Below are 26,162 nucleotides of genomic sequence, written 5' to 3' on the forward strand. Positions count from 1 at the left end.
AAAGTGTTTTAAGATGGTGCCTCTAAGCAGCCTGACGTCTTCACTCTGTTCTCCCATATTGCCAATGACTGCTCCAGGCAAACTGCTTCGATATCAATGTGTAGTCATCTTGCTTCTGCCTTTCAAAGTTCATTTAAATAGACCGTTTGCAGTCTGAAATACAGACATTGGACCAATTTGAGTTAAAAATGTAGCTTCACACAGATTCTGTTTTTTTTGGACATAAAACATTTTAAAGTGAGCCGTGCCAGCCATCTCAGCCCCGCTGTTTGAAACACAATCCATCTTTCTGTGCTTCTATTTTCAGACACACTGAATGCAGATACCTCACTGCTCTTTGGATTTTTGCCAGCCACTATTCTGGAGAGCTGAAATTTCTCAGAGATAAATAAGCACCCCCTAAAACTCTATGGACAGGTCTCAACTGGAAAACAATCCAAAGTAGTGTTACTGCATATTTTAAAGGGTGTCAAGCATTCAGTAACCCGGTGGCAGCATGCTTTACAAGGAGCAGAAGTGGAAAGCACCAATCGCTCTGTCATCACAAAGGCTCAGCTGGAGTATTCAAAGTGGCCGGATGACTTCATTCAACTATCAAAGAGTGTGTCTCTCAGCTGCTTGGAGGAGGAAAGTGTACCTCCCTTCAGCATTTGAGGAAACCTTAGTAACTGCTCTGTTTGTCTATGAGTTATTTTTTCTCTTTTTGCTAGATTTATTGAGCCCTCGAACGAGCGAGCTGTTACAGTGACTAAAATGACTGAGTCTTGTTTGTAGAGGTTTATGATTTTAAATATTTTATGCAGAAAAATTCATAATCAAAGCTTCTGTAGCAGTAAATCTTTCTCCTCTGGATCTTTTGGGCCTGCAAAACATTCCAAGTGAACAGATGTGGAAAATGAAAATAAAACCTGACAGCTTCCTGTTATCGCTGTTACACAAATGGGCATGTCCCTGGAAAACAATGAGAATTTGTAGTATTAGACTGACAAACTGATGGAAGGAAGTGTTTTTATGGCCACAAGACATAAAATAATACACTGCAGGGGCCATAAATGCTCCCACTGTTTGTTTACGCTGTCCAAGCTTGTGTTTATTTTCTATATTTTATTATTAATAAATCTGCACGCAAGAGCATACAATGCTGCTGTTTGGTATGACAACTTCCTCATTAGAGAGGCAACTGCACAAAATTGTGACTTCTTGTTCTTCTAACCCAAATATTCTGGCAGTTTCTATTGACTGTAGTTTATAAGAGTCAACACACTTGACTCCCACAAATAAATAAGAACATGCAGCGAATGTGCAGAGCTGCAGCTACATCCCTACTGAAACCAAAGGAATATAACCAGATAGATAAATAACTAAAAAAAAAAAAAGCACTAACAGGGAAACAGGAGTTCCAGAAACCCTAAAAATAAACAGCTTTCATTTATGAACATTTATCAAGTGATGGAGTTAGAAAAAAATGCATTCAGTTCTGATACATTATTTTTGATATTCATGGGCACATACGCTGTATACTGCATATCTAAATGTACCTCTCAGTGTCCTAGATTGTCCCACACAAGCATCCTCTTTGCCCCATATTTCGCGAGACATTAGCCTGCATTGAGAAATAAGCCACCTAATATACAGTTTGCATGTATAAAATGAGTGTGGAAAGAAACATTGAACAGGCATTTGATTAGAAACCCACAGAGCGCGCGCGCGCACACACACACACACACCTCACTGAGGTAAAATTTGGAGTCAAAACTCTAAAATTTACCTGATGTCTGTGTTTTTAATCTTTAAATGGGTGAATTTTTGTCGATTTATGGTTAGAAGGCAGAGCGTTACAACCTTCCAATCACATCACGTGTTTTGTTTCCTGTTTATTTAATTCAAACTAAACTGTGCAACTACCTACCATCAATATCTCGACTTGCATTCATTTTTTTGTTAATTAAAATGATTACTTTTGATAACTTTGAACCACTGCTGCATGTTAGAAAAACTCAATCTTAAAATAAGCATGATTTCACTGAACCCATTTCCACTGAAATTGAAATATGAACGTGTGTGTCCGATGTCGTCCTGTTAGTGTGGTGAAGGAAAGCATTAACGTGAAACCCGTCAGCCTACATGCAGTCACAGATTGCACTGTGATCAACAAAATACCAAAAGGCACCATTTGTCAGTTTTAGCTTAGGCTTGGTCCTCATTATAGTGATTTCTAAAAATAAGAGGGGGTGTGAATCCAACTGTAATAAAAGAGGAAAGAAGAGGCTGGCAACATGATTTCATTTCACTTTTTTCAAAATCATCCAGTTCACGCCCAACACGATCACTTGTCACACTCCTTTTGATTTTGTAAAGCATCTCTCGGTGCCGTCTGAGCCAGCTGAAGTCAGATGAATAAGTAAATGCACATCCAGGGGGATAAATGGGCCAACCGTGCCACTGACTCATCCTCCAAATGTTTGACAGACAATACAGGCAGCCCCCGCAAAAGAAATAAAGCAAAACAGCCTTGAGGCAGGAAAGACGTGGAAAAATTACGCTCTCGCTCCCCTCGAACGAAGCTGCTTTTGGTCTTCCTGCAGAAAGCTTTTAGTAACAATTGAAGATGAAAAGAAAACCAGACACAAGTGTATAAATTCCATTTTATTTCTACCTTTAAACAGAGACAAATCGTGGTCGACTTGAAAACAAATGAAATACAAATAAAAATACTATTTATATCTGTTGTCTTGTTATCTTAATCGTAACAATCTAATGATTTTATTTCTACCCAGCGACAGTGCATGGTGCAAAACATCCCTGATTGATTAAAAAAATCCTAGACTAAGAAGCTTTGCAGTATCTGGGGTTAAATTTGTCAATAAAAACCAAGACTGAGAGAAAAAGCGATGAAAGCGCCGATTCTTAGAGGTAACAACTGTAAATATAGCGAAGCAATTTAAAAAGTCATAAGCGTTTGTACAGCTATGAAATGGGAGTGAAAGTGGCCTTTATTGGACCGTTTTACAGTAGCCACTTACTGTTGTGGAGATAGCCTCAAGCCTTGTATAAACCCTTTGTTATCCTATAATATCACAAATTTCCATACATTTTCAGATCTCTTTGTAAATCATATCAGCTTCCCCACCCACCCACCCACCCACCATGCACCATTCACCAGCATGCCAAGCCCGAGCTTCATTTAGCCACTTTGAAATATGAACACAAACTGAAATCACTCACACGTACACATATTCTGCAATAATGGCATCTAAGCTTGGATTTTTCTCAGTACATGAATCATATCATTTTATTTGAATATATTTAAATTTCACTTCCTGAGTTGAAATTACTCAATGTGAATCAGACATGAGCACACGATGAAATCTAATGATGCTCCCCCCACCAGCCTTTTTCTGCACTATCCGCTGCAGTTAAGAGTCCCACTGTCTGTCCCCTGTTAAAAAGCCATCACGCACGGCTTTCTAACAGCCACGTGGGTTTGATAGAAATCGCAGTGGGGCTGGGATGACTGTGACTGTTTGTGTACATGAGAATGCAAGGACAGATGAATGAAATCAGACCGACCAATGATGCAACGGGGCAAAAAAAGAAAAAAAGTTTCAGAAAAGGGCAGTAAGACACCCTGAAACACTGCAGGGAGATTTCTCCAGCAGTTTACAACAGCCTGCGCTGAACTATGGCCCGCTTTCACTGGGAACACCCTGTTTGCCACGGAGGGGGTGGGGGTTGGACCAGCTCTAACATTAGGAGGTAACAGAGATGGTTCCCATTAAAAATTCATGAATCTGGAATCTGAATCAAGTCAAGGTGATCACATAAGAGGGGCAGCAGGTGGTACACTTGAATAATACCCAGTAGCATATGCTCAACTCTTGTCTATGACTCTTTTTTTAATTTTCAGTGAGAAGAAATTCTGAACGTGCTCAAAGCAATGATTGCACTCAAGCAATTAAAGTAATTCCACAATCTGGGCAACATATTTTACAAAAAGCGATCTAAGAAGCGTAGATAATCATCTACCTCGCTGCCACACAGCATTAGCTGCTCAGCCTCACGCTGGATTCACTGAGAGTTCACTGCACATGATTATCTTTAATATAATCCAGCCCCCCTTGGATTTATTTATCTTCTCAAATATCAGTGTTAAAACTGGCAAAACACGAGCTAAACTTGCTTGCACCCCCATTCAGTGTGGGTTTTTACATTTAAATAAACCCACTCTTCGTTTCATCATAGAAAACAAAGAGTGAAGTGGTCTCAGCTGGAGCATTTTGAAAGGTCAGAGTGAATGAATCACCATCTCGTCTCCATTTGTTTTTATGTTTTGCTTTTTTTTTTTTGTTGCTTTTAATGAGTGAAAATGTGGTTGGGGGGGGGGGGGGGGGGGGGGGGGGGGGGGGGGGAATCTCTCATCTCCTCAGCAGGCATCTTAAGTATCGTGTGCAAAGTTCAATACAGATGCAGTGTCAGTGGCGCCTATTTGTGCAACATGTTAACTGCACGTGGTGATGTCATTTACCTTCCTGGTCCTCTCAGCCTTGCAAAAATAATCATTAGCTGCATCAGAAGCCAACAATCATTAGAAAAAAAATAAACATTTAGGATTTTATTTGATAAAAACAGCAACGTCTGGCTCAACCAGATTTGTGTTGTTCATTTGTTCACGATTTTTCCACTTATGTGTAAATGCCACTTTGTTTCCACTAGGTGTTAAACTAACCCAAACTTACACATCCTAGCTTCTACGCTTTGAAAGTCTCGCTTATAAAACACCGCCTGTCAATTCAAGGTACCACAGAGAGAGAAAAAAACGAAAAGAAAAGCAGCCATTATGCGTGACAAACATAAAGCAATGGCAAAGTGATCAACATGATGGCATGCCTCAAATAAATGGTTATTTTTTATTCAACTTCAGTGAACTAAAAACGAGAAAAAGAAAAAGTAAAACCACATTGGTTTCATTTATCTACAGAGAAAAGAGGAAGAGAAAAAAAAAAAAAAAAAAAAAAAAACTATTTCACATCCATGACTGAAATCATTGGTTTTCAAAAATGGAAGAGGAAAGAAAAAAATATATATATATATTATTGTGAATCCATTTCATTCGAGGACTCACCTGCACATATATCCACCCGTGCACCCAGTGTGTGGTATGTGCCGTTACCGTATGACCGTGCAACTTGATCCCCAAAAACCCAGCACCCCCCTCCCGACCCATCACATAACACAGAGATACACGGACCTCAGAGACAGGATGTACAAAAGCTTGTGTTTAACATCAAACAGTGCAGGCCTTACTGTAAACAGCTAAGCCACCCCCCCACCCCTTTTTTACTCCTCCTCTGCAAGGTTTGAGCTTATATGAAGGATGGGCAGAGCCCACCTCTACAAAATGACAGGAAAACCAAACGCAGGACACAGGAGGAGGCAGAAAACATACGTACAGAACACAGAAGCTCCCTCTGCATCATTCACTTTTTTTTTTTTTTTTTTTTTTAAACACACTCATTCACGCAAAATTCAACCAGTCAACCAAACGAACAGTTAAAAATAGTTTTAGTGAGAAAAAACATGATTGAACCCTGGACAGTTGGTTTCTTTGTTGCCGTTTGGTGACAAGGGAGACAAAAGGTTTGGGAGGTAGAGGAGGAGAAATAAAACAACAACAAAAAAGAAGCATTGGGCCAACAGGGGGTGGCAGGTTGTGGGAAGTGGACCCAGTGGGTGTTATTTCTTGGCCTTGGTGGCCTTGGCTGAATTTCGCGGAGGGGTGACCGGCCTCCCTGATCCCATTCCTCCCCCAGCACCGTAAGGATATAATTTCTTATCTGCTGGCTTCAGAATCTGTGAGATGGACAAAGAAGTAATCAATTAGATCGACAGACACACACAGTGAACTCTAATTTTATAGTTAATTACAATTAAAATTCTACCATCACTACATATGCGAGCCATATATTGTATCATTTTAGTGTGAAACTACTAAACGAAACAAATTTGTTTTCCGAAAAGTTATTAGTTCTGTTCTCCACACCTGGAAGGAGCACATGAGCGTCTCATCCACACTCATCATGGCACCAGCGTTGTCAAACTCTCCACAGTAGTTGGGAGCGGAGAACAGAGTGACGAGCTGCCTCTTTGCAAAAAACTCGTAACCATCTTCAACCACCTGAAGACCAAAAGGAAACCATCAATGTTACATATTAAAAAAAAAAAATTAAACAAAAAATAGAGGCTAGTGCCATTCAAGAATCAGATCTATAGTTTAATGTTATGTCACTCAGGCATTGTTAAAAAATAGAATATATCATACCTACATTGAAACACCCTCACAGTTTTCTTTATAAGTATTTCCACCAGTGTTTGTTTGGTCTGGGGCTTATTTTTGTTTGTGTTTTAGATGTTTTTGTCACAGCTTTGAAGTTAGCTAATGCATCTTCATAATCTACAGTTCACGTCCCGTTTTCTGAAGACATTTAAATTTTTTTTAAATATGGTAAGAAAAACACTACAAATGCCTCTGATTAGTCCTATTAAAACACAGCCACACAATGCATCGTGATTAATAAGAATTAAGGGAACACTTCTTCAGTCAATGAGTCTGAAATGTACTATACAAAGATGAATTTAGTAAACATTACCTGATGCGCCCTGCATATTAGGTCCATGTCATGTTTGTGCAAAAATTTGGCCACCACATCTGCACCGAATGTGAAGGAGACTCCACGGTCGTTTTCACCCCAGCCGAGCACATCTTTGTCTGGGTCAGCCCACAGCAGGTCGCACAACAAACCCTGGTCAGGCACGTCTGTGGGTCGCATAACTCTGCGGATCTGCTCCATTGACTGGAGATCAGGAGAGAGGCCTGAGAGAGGAAACATTTTTGAAAAATACATAAATATGTGCCAACATTTGCTTCTTGGATCAAATGGTTTAGGCTTCGTAAAGTCACGTATTAACAAGGCCCACCTCCATGACAGCAGAAGATTTTCTCATCTACAATGGCAGCCACAGGTAAACAATTGAAGCAGTCTGTGAAGGTCTTCCACAATTTAATGTTATACCGTCGCTTACCTACCCCCCCCACCCCCCCCCAAAAAAAAAAAAAAAAAAAAAAAAAAAATTAATGCAAGATTTAAAGTTGCAAATTTGCCTTGGTTTCCTTTTAGAAGCCTCTTTTGTACTTACACTCATCATAAAAGCCATAGATTCGATTAATAGAGGCGCATTCATGGTTGCCACGCAGCAGGAAAAAGTTCTCTGGGTATTTAATCTTATAGGCTAGAAGCAGGCAGATGGTCTCCAGTGACTGCTTTCCTCTGTCGACGTAGTCACCCAGGAACAGGTAGTTGCTTTCTGGGGGGAACCCTCCATATTCAAAGAGCCGGAGCAGATCATAGTACTGACCATGGACATCACCTGCAGGGGGCAGCAGAGATGTGCAATTTAAAAACAACATGCTTTCACTGCTTCTGCCAGAACAGCCCACGCTTATCAGCTGATAAAAGCGTTAATTACAGACAAGCAAACAAGGAGAAAACCCTCTCATAATGACCGTCTTCTCCTGCGCCAGAGTGCGCCTGAAGTGCATCCTCTGAGACCCACATCATCTCTTTGTCCTGTGAAACTCACCAACCCCTTTGGTTAATTAAAACTCACCACAGATTTTCAGGGGAGCCTCCAGTTCAAGCAGGATCGGCTGGCTCAGGAAGATTTCACGAGATTTGAGGCAGAGGCCACGGATCTCATTCTCGGTCAGCTGGACGTTCTTCCCTGGCCGAGATCCTTTGACTAAAGAGGGGGTTAAAAAAAAAAAAAAAAAAAAAAAAAAAAAAACACACAGGGATGAGAAATTTAAGAGATTCAGCAACACCACAAAGAGAAGAGATCTGTAAATAAGACTGAATGAAGACTGACGTAAAACAATCAAAACGTGATCCTCAGATTTTGAACCAGACCACCAGATTGGAAAATTAACACCTCCCACCAACCAACTGCTGACAAATTCTGTTAGCAGACCAGTCCAACAGACACTTTAGCAGGTAGACACATCATTTGGAGGTAATAATACACTACAGATTTTGGAAATAACACGGTACTAACACAAGACACACTTTTAAATGCTTACCAAAACATAACACCACAACATGAGCTTGTGAAGTATGCAACGAGAGGCAGCATCTGAGAAAACCTGATCAGTGGAAAATTGCTAGATATGCACAACCTCGTGTTTCTGCTTAGGCTGCAGTTCAAACCAAAGCTAGAGGACGTGAAACCCACTTCCCCTTCTCGCTAATGTGGCTGCAGCAAAGAGATAGCAAACACTTCATTAGGACTGTAAATATGCACAGTGAAGAAGCAACGATTGGCACGCTACTGGCTGTAAAACCAATGTCTCAAAAAAAAAAAAAAAGCAAAGAAAAAAAAAAAAAAAGCAACGACACAGGCTGTATCATAAACATAATCAAGGGCCCTCTACCAGGTTAACACTAACACACACACACACACACACACACACACACACACACACACACACACACACACACACACACACACACACACACACACACACACACACACACACACACACACACACACACACACACACACACACACACACACACACACACACACACACACACACACACACACACACACCAAATTAAATCAGATGCATCTTAACAAAAAGTATTAAACAAAACAACAACAACAAATTATATTCCAGGTTTAAAAGAACGACTAAACTAACCAGCCATGTGTTAATCCCTGAAACTGTGCTACATGGTTTTCTTTATAAACAAATGACTGCAGTGAACTTTGGACTAATTTTAAGACAAAACAAGGAATTTGAAGACGTGACTATGGTTTGTGGCTTTAACAATTACTGCTCAGAGCTTCCACCAGTGCATGCATGACAAGCCTGGCCTGTGATGACCTTCCACATCAGTGTGTTTTACGTTTTTAATATATGAGTAGACACATTGCTACAGGCTGCAACATGAAGCAAAGTTAAACTGAAAAATGTGCCAAAATTAACCATGGTGGAAAATGAAACAAGCTGCTCATCTGCACACACCTTTTAAAACTTGTTCTTAATTCTTTAGCTTTGTCATAACATAAAGCAAACCTCCAGTGGATGGGAGGAGCCCACAAGACAGCTTTTCTTCACCTTTAATCTCACTAAACAGGCATAATGATAAAGTGCTCTTGCTTCTTTCCCCACAAATGTTTCCAAGAAAACATTTTCTTTCACTCCACCAGTGTTCAACGTCTAAGTGGCACCACTGTCTTTGCTGCTTACTGTATCAAAGCGGATTAGCTAGCTTAACCAGAAACTATGACATCTCTGATCAACTTCAACCTTGTTGTGTGGAGAAAAAAAAATTGTAATAATTGTGCTTAATTTTGCACTTTTTATTAAACCCTAATCTGTTCTTAGCAGAAAACGTGTGAAATGCTTGCACTGTGGGGTCCTGCAGCAGTCACCTTCCTGCTGCATTTTCCACACCACTATGAAATGTTCTGTTCAGCACATAACAACATGTTACCGAGGGCAAGAAGAGGAAGAAAACAAAACAAAAAAAAAAAACATTGATATTAATTAGTGAGTGTTGCTTAAACCGGTTTACTTCACAGACCAACTCATAAGTACCGTAGTAGTGGTCGGTGAAAACTGTCAGTGGTCCGAACAGGCCAGCAGGTGACTTAACTTGCCCCACCAACTTTGTTTAAACTGTCCTCAGCCTATCAGGTCATGGTCAGTTATGTCAAACACTGCACACTTGGCTTCCTGATCCGTACGGGTAACCGGATTTGTTTTATAAAGGTACCCTTAAAGCTGAATTAAGGCATAGGGAGTAACTTTTATGGCCAACAAAGTGAGCCACAATTAAAGCGGTAGCGACAACATCTACACTCAGCCTGTGGTGTCAAACTGGTAACAAGCCAGTAAAAGACATCTGTAATTATGCCATTAGGTTAGCATGTTGTTCTAGATAGTAAGAGATGATAGATATGCATGATAACAAATGGATCAAATTGTTGAGCATCTGCAAATTTAATACTTACAGCAATCTTGTGAGGAAAAAAAAAAAAAAAAAAAAAAAAAGGCTTTTGAAAACCTAATTTTTAACTTTTATCTTCCAGGTAAGACTTTAATGACTAGCAGGAATCCTGATTATATGTAAACGGGCTCAAAACAAGTCCATGGGATATGAAAATGTTCAGGAACAATTAGTAAGCATATAATTAAGACAAAGAATCTGTGCTAACAGTTTTCCTGTTATTTTTGCCCATGTGATAAACAAAAAGCTTGAGTAATTATGACCAAAAATTTTGTATTTTTTGACCATCCTGGTTAGCGTCTTTTTTAAAATAAAAATTTTTTAAAACAAAAAACTCAGTTTCTGTCACAGAGAGCCTTTGCTGATGGGATGTTAAGAATTCAGCAGGTTTGTCTAGTGTGTGTTCAGCCATGTGTTTTCACACTTACCACACAGTCATGATAAAGACTTGAACAAGTCCAACTAATTTTCCTGACAAACTGTCGGAGCCACATCACATAAAACAGTCGCCGACACAGCTTTAATGCTAGAAAAGGTAGGAGTGTGATGTAAATGACAGCCACAGGAAGAGGGGAAAAAGTATCTGGGAGTCTCACAGGCAGTGTGAAATGATTCAGACCAAAATATTTGTCCACTGACACACCAGCTGCAGGGTGTGGATGTGATGCCATGTTAATCTGCAATTCAGTCCACTGCACACTTACACAAGACTGCTTGCGATGGAGTTTGGAATCAGGTTTGTTTGTATCGGCGACAGAATCAATCACACCCCCGCTCGTACATGTGCTGCTTGATGCCAAAGCAGCTCCTGACACAAACTGTATAAGCCTTCTAATGAGGAGTCTCATTCCCACCCAGTACATTTCTACACAGGCTAATGAACAGAGTAATATACTTTATGGAAACAACTACCTCCAACAGTCTGAGTGACAATTATATTCAAGCTGCAGGTAAACAGAGCTCTCTCTAATGGTACTGATTTAATGGCTGTCAGGTGTACAACGGCTCAGAGATAAACACTTCCCTTTTACATACCAAAAAGAGCGAACCAATGCAGGGCAGCCCTTTTCACACTGGATTTCTCTGACAATATTAAACATTTGAGATGGCTATACCTGCTGCTGATGAACCTCAAAACAAGCTCAGCCAAAACTGTGTAATTATATTTAAACTGTTCCTTGTAGCGCTGCAACGATTCATCGAGTATTTCGAATAATTCGATTATAAAAAAATTCCTGATACAAATTCTTTGCTTCGATTAACACATGGCTCTGTAGTGTGCTGACGTGTCAAATGATGTAAATGTGAGCATTACACCCAGACCTGCAATACAAACGTCTTTAAGGGCAACGATTGAATACAGAGTCAAACAGTCCCTAGTATTTATATAAAAAAATTAAAAAAAACACACACACACAAAACCCCAAACAAAACAAAAAAACATTGGCAACGTCATCACTTTTGTGTTATGTTATCAGAGTTTTAACACTGCGCCAGAGTCTGTTTACACACAGTGAAGAGCAAAGAGGCGGAGCCATTACCGAGACAGTGAGCTCAGGCTGAGTGAGAAGAAAAAAAAAAAAACAACCCAAAAACGTGTATCTAGTGTCCAAAACAGGAGCGCTGTTCCTGTGATCACCTTTAAAACCTTTGCCGGGAAAAAAAGCTAGCAGGAGTCCTTCATCAAACCACCCGATCAACAAACTCCAACGTGAAGAAGAGTAAACTTTATATCTGCTCCATCCACCGCCATTTGTTTTACACCGTGAAGAATCTGCAGCAAGCCTCCAGAAGTTGTATCAAAATATGCGGATAAACTGTTAACTTAGTCTGATACCCGGGCACCAGTTTAGCTCGGTGCATTGAGCAGGCGATCATGTGCCGTACGGCTGAGAGCAGCCAGCCCAGGTTTGACCCGCGGGCCGCGGCCCCTTGCCGCATGTCTTCCCCCGTCTCTCTCTCCCTCTGCTTTCCTGTCATTTCTTCACTGTATCTGTCAATTACAAAAAAAAAAAAAAAAAAAAAAAGCTGTAGGCTGGTTTATTTTTAAGAAGTTTGAATTTCAATATGGCATGTAGATACAATCAAAGGTTTTAGCTCAAGTATCTCTGATCTTGTTCACTAGTGAGGGGGTGAAGGGAGCGGGAGATTGACAGAACAAATGGTGCTGCAGCTGCAGCGATGCAGATGCTACCAGTCCACATGGTAAAAAAGAGAGGTGAGCATAAAAGTGAAGTTCTCAATTTACCGGTCAATCTGCATCCCTACCCTCACCCTATGTTCACGAGCTTTTTGTAGTGAACACAAAAAGAAAAAGAAAAAAAAGATCATCAAGGCTAATCAAAAACAAGACCTTCCACGAAAGGTAAATCAGCAGAATGACCACAAACAACATGATGACCTTCTGTTGAGTAAGGTAACAAAGATCAGTTGCGCATTTGTGTATGATTACATCACCCCAAATGGCCATTTCGTGCCAGGAAAAACCCCAATTTCATGTCCTAACCATTAAGCAATTCGTCAAAAACCCACTTCAAACATGCCCCATGTCATTCAATTTAACTTCACAAAGCCACATTTAAATGAAATGCCATTCTAATGACACCAGAGCAGTGCTAATGATTTGATCTCCGTATTAAAAATGTTGTTTCATTAAACTTGGAACATACCCTTGTGGTTAAAGTGCATTTCTCTGCCATTAGTAAGACCAAACATTTAAGAAGTACTGACTAGTGAATCTGAAGCAGCTGAGCTGTAACAGTAAAGTTGTCAAACACTTTTTGCAGGCTCATTCATAACCTTTAAAAATAATCCTGTTATCCACGAAGCAACACACAGAAGATGAAGATCAGAGCAAGCAGCCATGTTATGCCCTTATTATCACGGTCATATTTAAAGCAGAGGAAGGCAAATATTTATTAATACAGCTGATTATTACTACAGCTCTCGCTTACTCATCATGCTAATAACATGGCTTGTATTCTGCCAGTGTAAGTGTTCTTTTTCTTGTTTTGATAACACAGGAAATGTGTAGACGCAGTCCTGTTTGAAAACTTCTCTACTTTTTGCTTTTCAATAAAAGTAGCTGTTGTTAATTGTTTATCAGGTCCAACAGTAAGTTGTGATCCAAAAGCGATGCAGACACCACCACACAATGACCAACATAAATAAACATACTACAGTACCACATTAACTACACTTAAAGAATTCAAAAATCCTTTATGGGCTTTGAATAAGCCTCCAAAGATATGCCACTACTTGTGTGTTGCTAAACACAGCATGAGACATAATTAAAGGCCATCTCACATCAAAATAATCCAGGTTTTAACAGTGGCTGCGGAACACTTTTAAAAGGGATGGAGAGAGTAGAAATCAGCAGACTGACAGAGAATAATGGCAGTGTCCTGAAGTGACAACTAAAAACAGTGAAAGTAGATATAAATACTGCAGTGCTGCTTCCCACTTTAAACCTGGATTACAGAAGGCTAAGCACTGACAGAGCTTACTCCAAAGTTAGCCACACAAGCCAGTGGGCAACAGTAAGCTTATCATGAGGGGGTGCAGACAAAAGGCTTTCCAGTACACTGGTCAGGCAGCGGAAAACAAAGAGATGGAGCACAGCAGAAAGCTGAGGGGATGTCAGGGGTGCTGGAATCAACAGTTGAATCGCCCCAGCGCTGCCTCACTCAATGCCGGCTGTTCTGGCCTAGCTTACGTGATGCCACACTTGCTACGCATGCTACTAGAAGCACAAGCTAAGAGTTCAGTTAGCTCTAGACCTACGCAAGTAATCCAATTGAAACTACTTGCTACCCAAACACATTTAATTGGTTTGGTCTTGAAACATAGCCAGCATGGAGCAGGGATACCTCCTTGTCCACATGGGAGACTGAACTAGCATGAGGATAATTTCTCAACCTTTTGATGTAGTGCCTGCAGTGGGAGTCTGCCGCCTTTAACAGAACGCTGAGAATACAAATATCAGCTTACGAGTGGTTATCCTCACCAATGTGGATAAAAAAGGTCACGGTAGTTACATAAGTGGATATAAATACAGCCATTATCAGGCGTGTTTGCCTTCTCCTCTGTTTGGCAGACAGTCTTATCACAGCCCAAGTACAACAATCTATGTACAAAACACTCCAGCAGCAGCAGCAGCAGCAGCCAGCATGGCCCACAAAAGCACACTCTCTGGGAGGTACTTTGACTGCACATGCATATTTGTACATAATCCCAATCACCTCCACCAGCTCAGCTTAGGCTGATCATGCAGGGCCTATATTTAAAGAAGGTAAACAAACTGAGGGCTAAGGTCAAATTTATTAACAGCAGTGATCCTGGGATAAAACTCTATCCCAAATGTTATTTCTCAATTTACTGGTCAAAAGAACTTTTTTTTTTTTGCATCTTTTGGAAAGCTGCAGTGGTAGAGAGAGAGACAGAAGGCAGTGGTGGAGAATGAAGGTTCGACCTGCTGGGAATCAAACTGGAGACTGACTACTGACGTCATTTATACCCCTGTGGTAAGGCCTCCAACCACTCGGCTATCAGGTGGCCCCTAAAGGCATAATTTCAATGAATCACACTGTGTGGGAGAGATTTACCTCATCCATAAAGCACCCTGAAGTAATTTTGTGATTTGTCATGCTAGGTTATATCAGAGGTCAATAACTTTTCTATGTGCATGGAGCCACAAAACACATTTGGGCCTTAAAATAAAAGCAGCAAAGCCTATTTTTATATACATATATGAAGTAGCCTTTACTACACAAATGAAAATCTAAACAACACTTCTAATGTGACAAAATAACAAAAAGATTTTTCCATTTTAGCAGTTTCACATGGGAAAATTCATAATTGCTGTGCCCAGTGCACTGACATGCAAGGACAACTACAGGAGGTCACAACCTAGTTTCTTCTAACCGCAGTTTGAACTGTACCGCTGGGTCTGAGTACATTTATTCTTCTGTTTGATGTCCTCTGGGCTCCTATTACACAACCACAGCGCGGATGTGAAGATAAAACAGTCCTGTTTATTTCGCACACACTTAAAGCCACGACAAATTTGTCAGTGAGCAGTTAGATTTAAAGCAAGCATTTCCAGGACAGTTAGCATGTAGAGCAAACACAGAATATTGCTTACTTCATATCTGCTTCAGGAATGTCTCGGGATTTTTGTGATGCAATTGCAATACATTTGTTTACAACAACTACATATTTTACAGTAAGAACATAGCTTCAATAAATTTTAATACTAATGCAATTCTTGTTTTGAGAAACAAAGAAGTGACGTAAGCAGTTTGTACTGTGCTTAAAAGCAGCAGTGGAGCAAATGCAGCAAGGAGTCCCAAACAGTACTGACCTTTTATGGTAATAACACTGAAACAGTTTGTTACAATATTGTTAAACACTTAGGACTCTGGCAGGATGCTACACTCACTTTTAAAACCCAAATGGAAGACAAAACTTTTTTTTTTTAAATTATAAACACATTTTTCTTTATGGAGCTGTTGTTTCACTTTCACTGTACTATCCAAAACTTTGCCCCTGTTTGATTATGGTGATACTGTTTACACTGATGCCCTTGAGTCTATCACAGAGCACTGTTTATCAGCAGTGATGGTATCTCACTGCGGCACTGTCTTGTGTATGGTTGTTTGTTTTTTTTTGTTGTTTTTTTAAGAGACTGTCAGATGCTAATCAACACTAAAAATTACTTTTGGATTACATACTCATTTGCAGGAGCATTGATACCACAGTGCCATCTTTAGCTCCTCCAGTTCAAGTCAAGTGGCTTCAATGTCATTTCAACCATTTGCAGTGGAACACTACACAGTGAAGCAAGACATTTCTCCAAGACCATGCTGCTACATATAACAGACAATCAACAAAGGACTACATAAAGTGCAAGTGTGCAAAAATTGCACAAAAAACCCAACCACAAAACAGACAGTCTAACACGCAGAAGTGCAACAATGACAGTAAGTTGTGCAAAAGACTGAGCATTGTGAAAAAAGTAACTTGATGTACAATAGTGTGCGTGTGATTGTGCAGATTAGTCCATGAGGTAGTGACGTGTGTGTGTGTGTGTGTGTGTGTGTGTGTGTGTGTGTGTGTGTGTGTGTGCCAGTCCAGTCACTGAGTGTTCGGGAGTCGTGGGGTAAGAAACTGTTTTGCAGTCTGGCAGTGAGGACCCGAATGCTCCGTTATCTCCTGCCAGAAGGCAGCAGGGTGAAGAGGGGCACACACAGCCCCTCCCCTCACTAGCAGCTGAACAGTACTTGATGTTTAAAAACACTGAAAAATTTCAAGAGGTCAGTTCTGTTTCCATTATCAGACAGTCATTAATGTTAATCTGGCTAGTGCATACATTAATATTAGCCAGTATTCAATGGACACAAAACCAGAATCGAGGGGTCCACAAGCTAGTGTACTCCAAGTGCCATTCCCAAGCCTAAATAAATGGGAGAGTTGCATCAGGAAGGGTATCAAACATAAAATCTGTGCTAAATAGCCACAATAGCATCATGTTAGGTTATCATTAAGGTGGTGGCTAGCTAGTGTAGCTAATAACAAAATTATAATGTTAATGTGAAACCAGTCAGCAAAAGTTATCAGTCCAGCCCATATAACATAAACAATGTTAATTTAACAGGATGATATTACTGTGTGTGTCTGAATATGTTGTGTTCTCTTAAATTTGCAGACTGAAACAGAGAAAAGAAACTGTCAGCCGACCTTACCCGCTATATTTGTTCAGCAACAGAAATATGCTGTCAAGTCCTCGGACGTACAGCGATACCTCAGACAACCTAAATTATAGGTTTTGTTTTTTTAAATTCCCAATCTTGAAATATTTGCCATACACGCTCACCCTACAGTTATCTCACTGTCTGTTTGTTTTGGCTGTCTGTATGGTTCGAACTTCATGGTATCAAAAACAGTATTAAGCATTTTATTGAGTATTACAGTTTTCCAGGCATTTATAATCTGTATTTTTATATAAATTATATTTATAATTTTTCTAAGTATCATAACATCCCTAATATATTTTACAAGGCTTCTAAAAAAAAACTGCACTTCTAAATTAGGCCTAGTTATTGCCACTGCAGACTAACATTAAATGCATCTTTCATGGTATGTTTATACCAAATGCAAATCTGTTTTACCACTGCATAATTACATACGAAGACCATGTAAATGAATATAAAACAAGGCAAATCCTGATTCCAGGAAATTATAAACACCTGTGGAAATTCACTTTACACTGAAATGGAGGACAGACTTATTGATGCCATTTGAGGGCAGCTGAAACTCTGTTTCAACACCACTTTTAGATTATAAAACAAAAAACAAGAGACACAGGTCTTCATGTTACCTTGAAAATATGTTGTCGTTGCTGTAACTTGATTCAAGTTATTGGTTGCCCTTTTCCTCACGTGATCTAAGGCAAAAGTTTAAATACTTGGCCAACAAAAAAAAGGCACATTCTTCATATTTGTGTATCTGCAGATTGTCTTGCACATACCTTTCGTGACCTGAGAACATCTAGTCTTTGTAGTATGCACCGGTCTGCTCCTAAAGTGCATGTCTTTTGTACAGAGGTATCCTAACCTGTTTAAATAACCATTACATGGAGTACATGGAGTACGTCCCAATCAGAGCATTTTTGTTTGTACAGCTCATTAACAAGTCTCTCAGGGAAGCAGACTACAAACGAACTCCAAAAATGCAGTTGCAAAAAAACAAAAATTCAGACAGTCCAGCCAAGCCAGCGAGAAGCAAGGTTATTATAATCAACTAGAACTAAAACCAGTTGTAAAGAAACATTTAAGCAAACTGAAATAAAAACAAGGTATATCCTCATTTTTTAGTCGTTGACAATTTGATCAAATTGGTTATCACAACCTTTGGTTCACGTAGTGTGAGCCAGATACCTTTTAATTTTGACATCCATTCTGAACTTCTGAAAATATCCCTGACAAATAACCTCCACAGTAAAATAAATATAAAAAAAAATAAAAAAATAAAAAAAGCTAAAAGACACTAAAACCAAACATTTTTGAAACAAAGAACGTGAACAATGAGAAAACCCCATCTGGAAACTAACTGAAACCAACTAACCAAAATCTGCATTTCGTTCTGAATAACTCAACAACTCTAGTGGGGAAGGGGCTGACTGCAAAAGAATAGAATAGAATGGAATAGAATAGAATTAAACTTTATTGTCATTGCACATGCACAGGTACAGGGCAACATGCACAGGTACAGGGCAACGAAATGCAGTTTGCATCCATCCAGAAGTGCTTTAGTGATATAGATATATATCACTAAAGCATATATATATTAGCAATAAAACTACTCTTACTCAAAGAGAATTAACACGTAAAATGGAAATAGTCCACTACGGCTACCGAGTCTGATCATTTCCCCTACATAAACTCAGAAGAAAAAAACAAAACAAAAAAACAAAACAAAAAAAACACAGGTAAAAGCACAATATCCCTACGCAAATAGCGCATCAGAATGCGTAATTTGCATAAATAGGCGAGTAATGCTCATCTTTTCCAATTCTACAGCACTCTATAACGTCACGCGTTTCCCTTCTTTTGTAGACAGCACGACAGCAAATCATCTAAATTTAAAAAATATATAAAAAAAACAAAAAACCAGCACCCCCAATCTTTACGGTTTGCTAAACAATCTATAAAGAGCACTGTTGTTTTGGTTTCAACCGCTGATCCAAAACCAGCCACCGAGCCTGAGAGTAGAGCGATCTTAAGTAGGCTACTACAACACACTGTGTCCGCTTTTAACTGCAGCTGACCTACATGATGTACACAATTCACTGCCACCAAGACATGCCCTAATATAACAAACACTTGGCTGTGACGCGGATTTGATCCTCCTTACCTTCCAAGAGACGCTGAATTATAGAGTCGATGTTTAATTTGTCCGGCTCCGCCATTTTCTTTATTTTCTGACGTTCTCGGGCTCAAGACGATGGTTTTCTGTGTCTCACCTTAGATTTCTGTGAGGGAAAGATGGGGAATGGACGCTGAGAGTTACTCAAATTATAATGTCGTAATTCACTGAATGAGTCACACTTGCTAGTCGACCAATGTCAAAAAACAGTCAATGAGCTTAACCGAGCTTCTGCTAGCTAGGTAGCTATTAGCTAAGTATCATAAACTAGCAGCAGCAAAACTGAACCTTGGCTAGTGAGCAAACGTTAGCTAAATAATCAAACCTGAAAATAGATAACACGTCAAACCTTGTGTCCGGTTTAATATTAATCCTCCCGTGTTGAAATCTGTGTAAATATTTATCCCCTGAGTTCGATCTTGGCCCTTTTCCCCTCGGTTTGTCCGGGTCGCCCCACTCTTCCCCCAGGAACTTTAAAAGAGGGCCGTTTCTAGCGAAGCGTCTACGGTAACACAGGAGGGTGAATCAAACCGAGGTCTTCACACGTTTCTCAAAAAGCGATTGGTCAATCGCAGACCTCAGCTCCCCAATATTCGCATCTGATTGGATACACACTGGGTCCGTCTTATTCTTAGGCACCGCCTACAGCACTTTACAATGGCATCAATGAAGATTTAAATTAAAGCTCAAAGCGCGCCACCCAGTGTGTCGACGTGGAACTGCACTTTAAACCCTAAAACCACACTTTGATCTTAGTTATGCATCTTAGTTAATTGAAGTTGAGGCTTTTAATACAAGCAAAAATCTGACACACACAAGTGTGTGTTTAATAAACGAAATAAAACGATAAAAAGGTCTGTCAATGTGGTGAAATGCGCACGAATAATACAAAGGGCTTTTGTGCATCTTTTCATTAGTACTGTCAGTCATCTGTTACAGTCAGCTGTAAGCCACTATGGAAAATAAACAGTCTGATACAAAAACAAAAGTCCAAAACTAAATAAAAAGTAAGAGTACAGTTTCATGTGAAAAGCATGATTCTACATTTTTTAATTTTTATGCCTAGATGACTAGTGACATTAAATTTAATTTTGATAATACTTCAAAATAGAACTCAAAGTCTCTGAATGTGTTTAAAGGTGACTGCCAACTGGCTTGACTTTAGAAGGACTTTGGTAAAAATCTATTTTTAACAAAGAAAAACCCAGAATTCTTTGACCCCTACAGTATTGATCCCTCAGTCAATCTGAGGGACATTCTGCTGACATAGTTTGGATAGAGACCCTTTAAAGCAAGAACTGGGCCACCAAAGGGTCCCTTTGCCACACAAAAGCGACAATGAGAAACAATTAGAAGTATTTCTAGATCTACACAAGTGGTTCGATCTATATACTTAACATACTTCTCTCTACTTACATTTTTACATGTGGTTTTGTGCATTTTCCGCTGTGAGCAGGGAATTGTGGTTGCACAATCAAATTACAGTAGACCCACTGAATGTGTAAAGCTAAAATATTGTGTTTATGATTCTGAGTTATATAAAATAAAACGTAATTGAATTAATCGCTAAAATAACAAGAAATAAGTAGCAACGAGTGTCTTTCACTTGGCCTATGTGAATGTTTTTGGAATGTATCTCTTAATGTGTAGTGCACATAAAATTAGAAGTATTATTCCTTGTTCACTGTGTCTTTGCATCTGTGACATTAAAAGAGGTTTCATATCTTTCTCCTGATTTTGTTAACTTGTAGATGATCATTTTAAAATTTTATCCTAACCAAACAAGACTTCCTTTTAAGGCTAACGACATCAAGCTAGTTTCCTCTGGTCAGGTGGCAACCAGCTTGATGGTGCATCATCCTGTCATTAATAGTTGTGTGTCAGTAGGTTGTTTTTTCCAAAATGCATCACCTTTAAACGATGTGATTACCTGATGATGTGGCTGTTGGATTGGGCTGCTTGCAGAATTTATCAGCATTTGGCAGGTGGGAGGTGTTATCTTCTCAGTCTGGTGGTCTGATTCAAAATGTGAGGATCTCATTTTATTGCTCTCCATCAGTCCTTGTTCTGTCTGTCTTACAGCTTAGAGCATTAAGGCATAAAAGAAGTCCAGAGGCTTTGAGGCTTATTTAATGAGGAAAATCAACGCCAAAGACACAAAGACACACACTTTGAGAGAGCAAGAGGAGAACAACTGTAAATATGACTTTCAAATAAAAATACAGCGGATATTTATGTTGTTAGTCTCCTACTTTGTCTCCTTTACACTGATTCAAATAAATCAATCTAAAAACCTTCTCAGAATAATTAGATGGTATCTCCACTTCATTAGGGAAGGCATGCTAAATTTGACTATTATCACAATCATAAATCATTTTAAGATTTACAGGTTCTTGAAGTACATATGGGCTGAAATTTGCCACATTTTTTCCATCATTTTGAGCCTTCGTGATTTCATTAGCACAGAGATAACCACATGAAAGTTTCAGTGGAGTAAAACACACTTAAACTCCAATCAAACTAGGTTTACACCGACTCCAAGAGTCACAATATAAAACTAAAATCAAATTTTTATTCAGAAGGATTTTTTCAAACACTGCTTTTAAGCAGAAATATTAATATACATTTGGCATTTTGTTTTACTTGCTTATGCTAAACTTCAAAAGGAATCATGTGATTGCTTATCTTCATCTTCTAGCGCATATTCAGATCATCCATTGATCCAGAGACCCTCTGTGATCCAGTTCCTTCTGTATGTTCAAATTGCAGAGATTTTGACAAAGATTCTCCATTTTATGCACAAATGTCAAATAAATGCAACTTTAACACATAATTTTCACACAGCAGGAATGATGACTAGAAGATGAGCCTGGCATCAAAATGTAGATAGAAGAAGACCTTGTTTTGCCACCTATCCCACATGGTGACATGGCCTCTGAAAGTTAGCCCCAAACACTTTTTTCCTCCATTGAATTATACAAAAACATATCAAGTATTCACTGTCTCTGTTCGTCTGAGTCATGCACATTAATTAATGCAGTTTTGCTATCGAAGCTATGATAAATCCTACGCTCAGAGTTAGTTATAGGAAAGAAATGCTGATTTTGATTTTAGATAGGACACTCAGAGTGGGCTTAGGTTTCCACAATGTGTTTTTGAGCCCTGAAGATTTCACCTCAAGTAAACAAGTTAGAAGGTCTGAAAAATGCAGGAAAAATCACACAAATTTAAAAAGCGCATAATATTGATGCACGTCAGGGGCCTGTGATTTGGAAAATATTTATATTTTTAAGGTAAATCTTGCGTGGGCTCCCTAAATATGTCAAAATTATGGCACAAAAATGAAAAGAACAGAAAAACAACAGAAATCAAGTGAAAACCTTCTTCAGAATAGCTCCATCACACAGACAGCTCTGAACTGGAGATAAGAGGGGAAACACAACAGTGGACAACAGCGAACATGTGAGCAGAAGATCCTTTTCCACAACTGGAGCACTGTGATGAAACTGGGCCAGGACAAGCCCCATGTTGGTATTCAAGGCATTTACTAATTAAAAAAGAACAAATAACAGTTTTTTCTTGTTCTGTTTGGTTTGTTCTCGATTCTCATTGATATAAAGTTCACAGCTGATGTTCAGTTTCTGTGAAAATACAGTAAAATTCAGCTGTGTAGGCAAAAACAAACAATAATAGAGGCCACATTCCTTTTTATTTCTTCATGTCCTCATGATCCATGAAACCCAGCTCATGGTCTTACGTAAATAAACCCATTCCATCTCGGTTTCCAAAACTGATCTCCGTACACTCGTCATCAGAGTTTCAACAGAGGTAGGTGCGTAAGTGAGAGGAGGGGGGATGCAGGTAAAGAAAGGTGGGTGGTAATTGTGTAGACTGGGAATGCAGAGGGAAAAAAAGAGGAGTCATTCAGATGACTCACTTTTCTATTCTAGACAATTTGTAATAGCAACAACCAAAAATATTTTAATTAGCATCAGCATCACTGTTATGACTACAATCCCACAAACCTCTGTATGTGCTTTATGACTTCTGGTGCTGAGACATAATAATCTTTTTCCTAGTGGCTCTTTTTCCCCTGATGCAAATTAGGTAAGCGCTCCTTGTCTCCACAGCAGCGTTCAGTGAGTACAGAGCATGCTACAGGGCATGTCCAGCCAGGTCTTGTGGTCCTTCCATCATCTATGTTCCCATGTTTGTGCTCAGCCCCGCCCACACCTTCGCATTTCTCCATATATGTCCCATGTTGTCTGTACAAGACTTGTACAACAGGAAACAGCATCTTCGAGACAACACGCAGACAGGAAAACAAAAGAAGAATCTCCACTGAAATCTCACCTAATTTTTTTCCATTTTAAAAAAAGGTAGGAATCTATTTATCCACTTTTTATTCAAAAAGACTGCCTGAGCTCTGAAAGGAGACCGAAATCTGAAAAGGCTTGAGGATGAAAGGGTTGGTTGAGGATTAATTTGATAATTACTCAAATAAAATTATAAGAATCATAATAAAATAAATAGTCTTTCATAATGGACATAAGAGGGGAAATTAAAAGGTGCAAATAAATAAACAGCTGTGAGAGTAAAAAAGGTTGAAATAGTTTGAAAGGCCTGCTTTTCTTTTTGTTTTCTGTTTCTAAAGATTTCACGAGTCCCACCTGCGGTCACAATAAAACTCAGAAATCAGTCTTAATGAGGATTAACTCAAATCAGATTTATTTTCAGGGTTTAATCTGCTCTGAAAGTTAGTTACACTTAAACACGGAGTATTTTTGCTCAGTGCAGTCCCCTCCTGTTAATCCTGTACACACCTGATTGGACTTCGAGATCTTTTTTCGTTATTTCACCTAATTTAAGTTGTTGGATGCTAGTTTTAATGATGATCATCAATACGATACATTTTGGGTAACGGAAAAAGGTTTAAAGAATGCGAGAAAAAGTGTCCCTATACTTGCTTTATCTGATGGTAATGATTGTAACACCCCCTTGATTTGAAGTGGATTAAAAAAATTCCTCCAATTTGTGCTCAAATATGTAACTTTAAATGTTACACTTTTCATGAAAACAAGGGTTTTTTGTTCCTCAGTTAATCTGTTCACTACAGGTCTGTCTTACTTCCAGCATTTATGACTCAAACTTTACCTTTTGTATGATGATGACTCATATAATGGCCTTCAAATAATTAGGTAAAGCAGAGATTTTCAGAGTATGAAGAGCTCCGCCCAGATGTGGCAGCTCAGCGTCTCCTGGGTGGAGATTCAGCGCTCCTGGACCTCTCAGGACATGAATTTGTTTTAAAAACATTGCCCCAAAGCCATGTTTTCTGTGAGGGCCTGTCAGAGTATTGTTTACCCACATGATTCCTCACCTACACGACCACAAAGGAAGGACCCACCCAGCAGTAAGGCTAAAGCACCACATGTAATATTTTGAATCAGCGATGGAGACTTAAAGCAACTCCACAGCTAACCAACAGAACGAGTGCTGCAAATCAGAAGTGGTGAATTAAAATTTTTTAAATATATATATTTATCATAGCAGATTAATAAAACAGATACAGCAAAAATATTGGAGAAACATTCAGCAGATGTTAGAAAATGAGCTTTTTAAAGCCAAAGACAGAAGGAGAACATCATTAAATAGACTGTAAAGTAACAATGAAAAGCTTTTAGTGATGCTCCTGTGCCTTTACACCATTTTGCCTTTTATAGAATGGGATCTGCTGTAGTTCAGATGGCATGTGTGGCCCTCGGGGTCGTGGGCCTGATTGGGATTGTTGTATGCTGTGCCGTCCCGCTCTGGAGAGTGTCGGCCTTCACAGGATCCAACATTGTGACAGCAGAGGTAATTAAACATATGTGTGTAGTGTTGTATAAGCAATATTGGATTGTTTCTGTTTATTGAGCTTATTTTACTTGATTTTGAGTAAGTGAATGTTTACAGTTCAATTTTTCACAAATGTTCTACGTGTATGAGATTTAATTATGTAGCACTCAGTTTGCCTCATGTCATGAAATGATGTCTATAAGTGTATATTTCTTCCTCTCTGCGTGTGAGTAGAGAAGTCAGGAGGGCCTGTGGACTACCTGTGTGGTGCAGAGTACTGGCCAGCAGCAGTGCAAGAACTTCGAATCCCTGCTAGATTTGGGTGCAGACCGGCAGGCTGCCAGAGCCCTGACCATCATCAGCGGCATGCTCTGCTGCCTCAGCTTGCTCGTTCTTTTCTGCGGGTCCGACTTTACCACCTGTGTGGAAAACGAAGACGTCAAGCCCAAGATCAGCCTGGTGGCCGGGGTGGGCATGCTGCTGGCTGGCATCCTGGTAATCATCCCTGTCAGCTGGTTTGCACACAATACCGTGAGGGACTTCTACACCCCCCTGTTGAGTTCTTCCCCAAGGATGGAGATGGGAGCATGCATCTTTGTAGGCTGGGCTGCAGGTGTGCTGCTCATCATAGCTGGAGGTCTGCTCTGTTGCTTCAGCAGGCCCAAGCAAGGCAACACAGGAGGAAAAGCCAAGTATTACAGCAACAGCGCCTCAGCCCCAAACAAAAACTACGTGTAGTGGTGTTTTAAAAGGAACTGGTGTTTGAGAGAAAGGAGGGAATGGTGATCTAGTCGGACTGGAAGTGATAAAGTAGACAACACCGGTTGAATGTTTTTGGGGGAAAAACCCCAAAAAATGTAAATATTAAATTCTCACTGCAGTTTGTACTTTCACATTCATAGAGCTGCTGGTGATGTAAAGCTATGAAAGTAACGGCTGTAAAGTCCACATTAAATTTGCAAGATTTTTGTAAAGTTTAAAGTTTTGGTTTCAATTATAGCATAAAATATATTTAATTTGTTGAGCAATTAAATAATCAAAGGCCTTTTAGATGGTTCATATTTTACAGTTTGAATGTTAATCAATGCTCTGCTTGTCTTTTTTTCCTTGATATTTTTATTATCTCTTCTTTAAAAGTCTAACCAAATGCACCTCAGTGAACCTCAGGAAACATCTGGTGCGCGTGTTTCTCTCTTGATATGTTCTCAAAAGTCCGCAGTATATTTTATAATCATGAGATGTTTGTTTGTACTCATTTTATTTTGTTTCACATTTGGTACGGTAATGAGTATAAATGATTAAAATGGGGTCAAAATAAAGTGCGTGTAT

At 39.4% G+C, this 26,162-nt stretch overlaps 2 protein-coding genes across 2 annotated transcripts; one reads left to right on the forward strand and one right to left on the reverse strand.

Moving 5' to 3' along the window:
• Nucleotides 1–4,597: 4,597 nt before the first annotated feature.
• On the reverse strand, nucleotides 4,598–19,503 carry ppp1caa (protein phosphatase 1, catalytic subunit, alpha isozyme a). Its single transcript, XM_080904177.1, has 8 exons — nucleotides 19,345–19,503; nucleotides 18,984–19,101; nucleotides 7,666–7,797; nucleotides 7,195–7,425; nucleotides 6,976–7,080; nucleotides 6,648–6,871; nucleotides 6,041–6,175; nucleotides 4,598–5,850 (listed from the first exon to the last, which is right to left on the reverse strand). Exons 2-8 carry the CDS (start codon nucleotides 19,036–19,038, stop codon nucleotides 5,734–5,736), a joined length of 999 nt encoding a protein of 332 aa, XP_080760303.1. The 5' UTR covers nucleotides 19,039–19,101; nucleotides 19,345–19,503; the 3' UTR covers nucleotides 4,598–5,733.
• Nucleotides 19,504–23,246: 3,743 nt separating this feature from the next.
• Nucleotides 23,247–26,132, forward strand: cldni (claudin i; the record flags this gene model as incomplete). Its single annotated transcript, XM_080904638.1, has 3 exons — nucleotides 23,247–23,374; nucleotides 24,719–24,851; nucleotides 25,068–26,132. The coding sequence occupies 3 exons, from the start codon at nucleotides 23,247–23,249 to the stop codon at nucleotides 25,569–25,571; spliced, it is 765 nt and encodes a 254-aa protein (XP_080760764.1). The 3' UTR covers nucleotides 25,572–26,132.
• Between the last annotated feature and the right edge of the window lie 30 nt (nucleotides 26,133–26,162).

Source organism: Rhamphochromis sp. 'chilingali' (genome assembly GCF_963969265.1).
Source record: "Rhamphochromis sp. 'chilingali' genome assembly, chromosome: 15".
Lineage (NCBI taxonomy): Eukaryota > Metazoa > Chordata > Actinopteri > Cichliformes > Cichlidae > Rhamphochromis > Rhamphochromis sp. 'chilingali'.

Bases quoted from the DNA above. Each gene is read 5' to 3' on its own strand.
- ppp1caa (XM_080904177.1), bottom strand. From the start codon at position 19,038: ATGGCGGAGCCGGACAAATTAAACATCGACTCTATAATTCAGCGTCTC. The intron at 7,426-7,665 runs GTGAGTTTTAAT...TGCCCCCTGCAG, and splicing joins GGCTCCCCTGAAAATCTGTG to GTGATGTCCATGGTCAGTAC. The intron at 5,851-6,040 runs GTGTGGAGAACA...TCCATCTCACAG, and splicing joins CGCTCATGTGCTCCTTCCAG to ATTCTGAAGCCAGCAGATAA.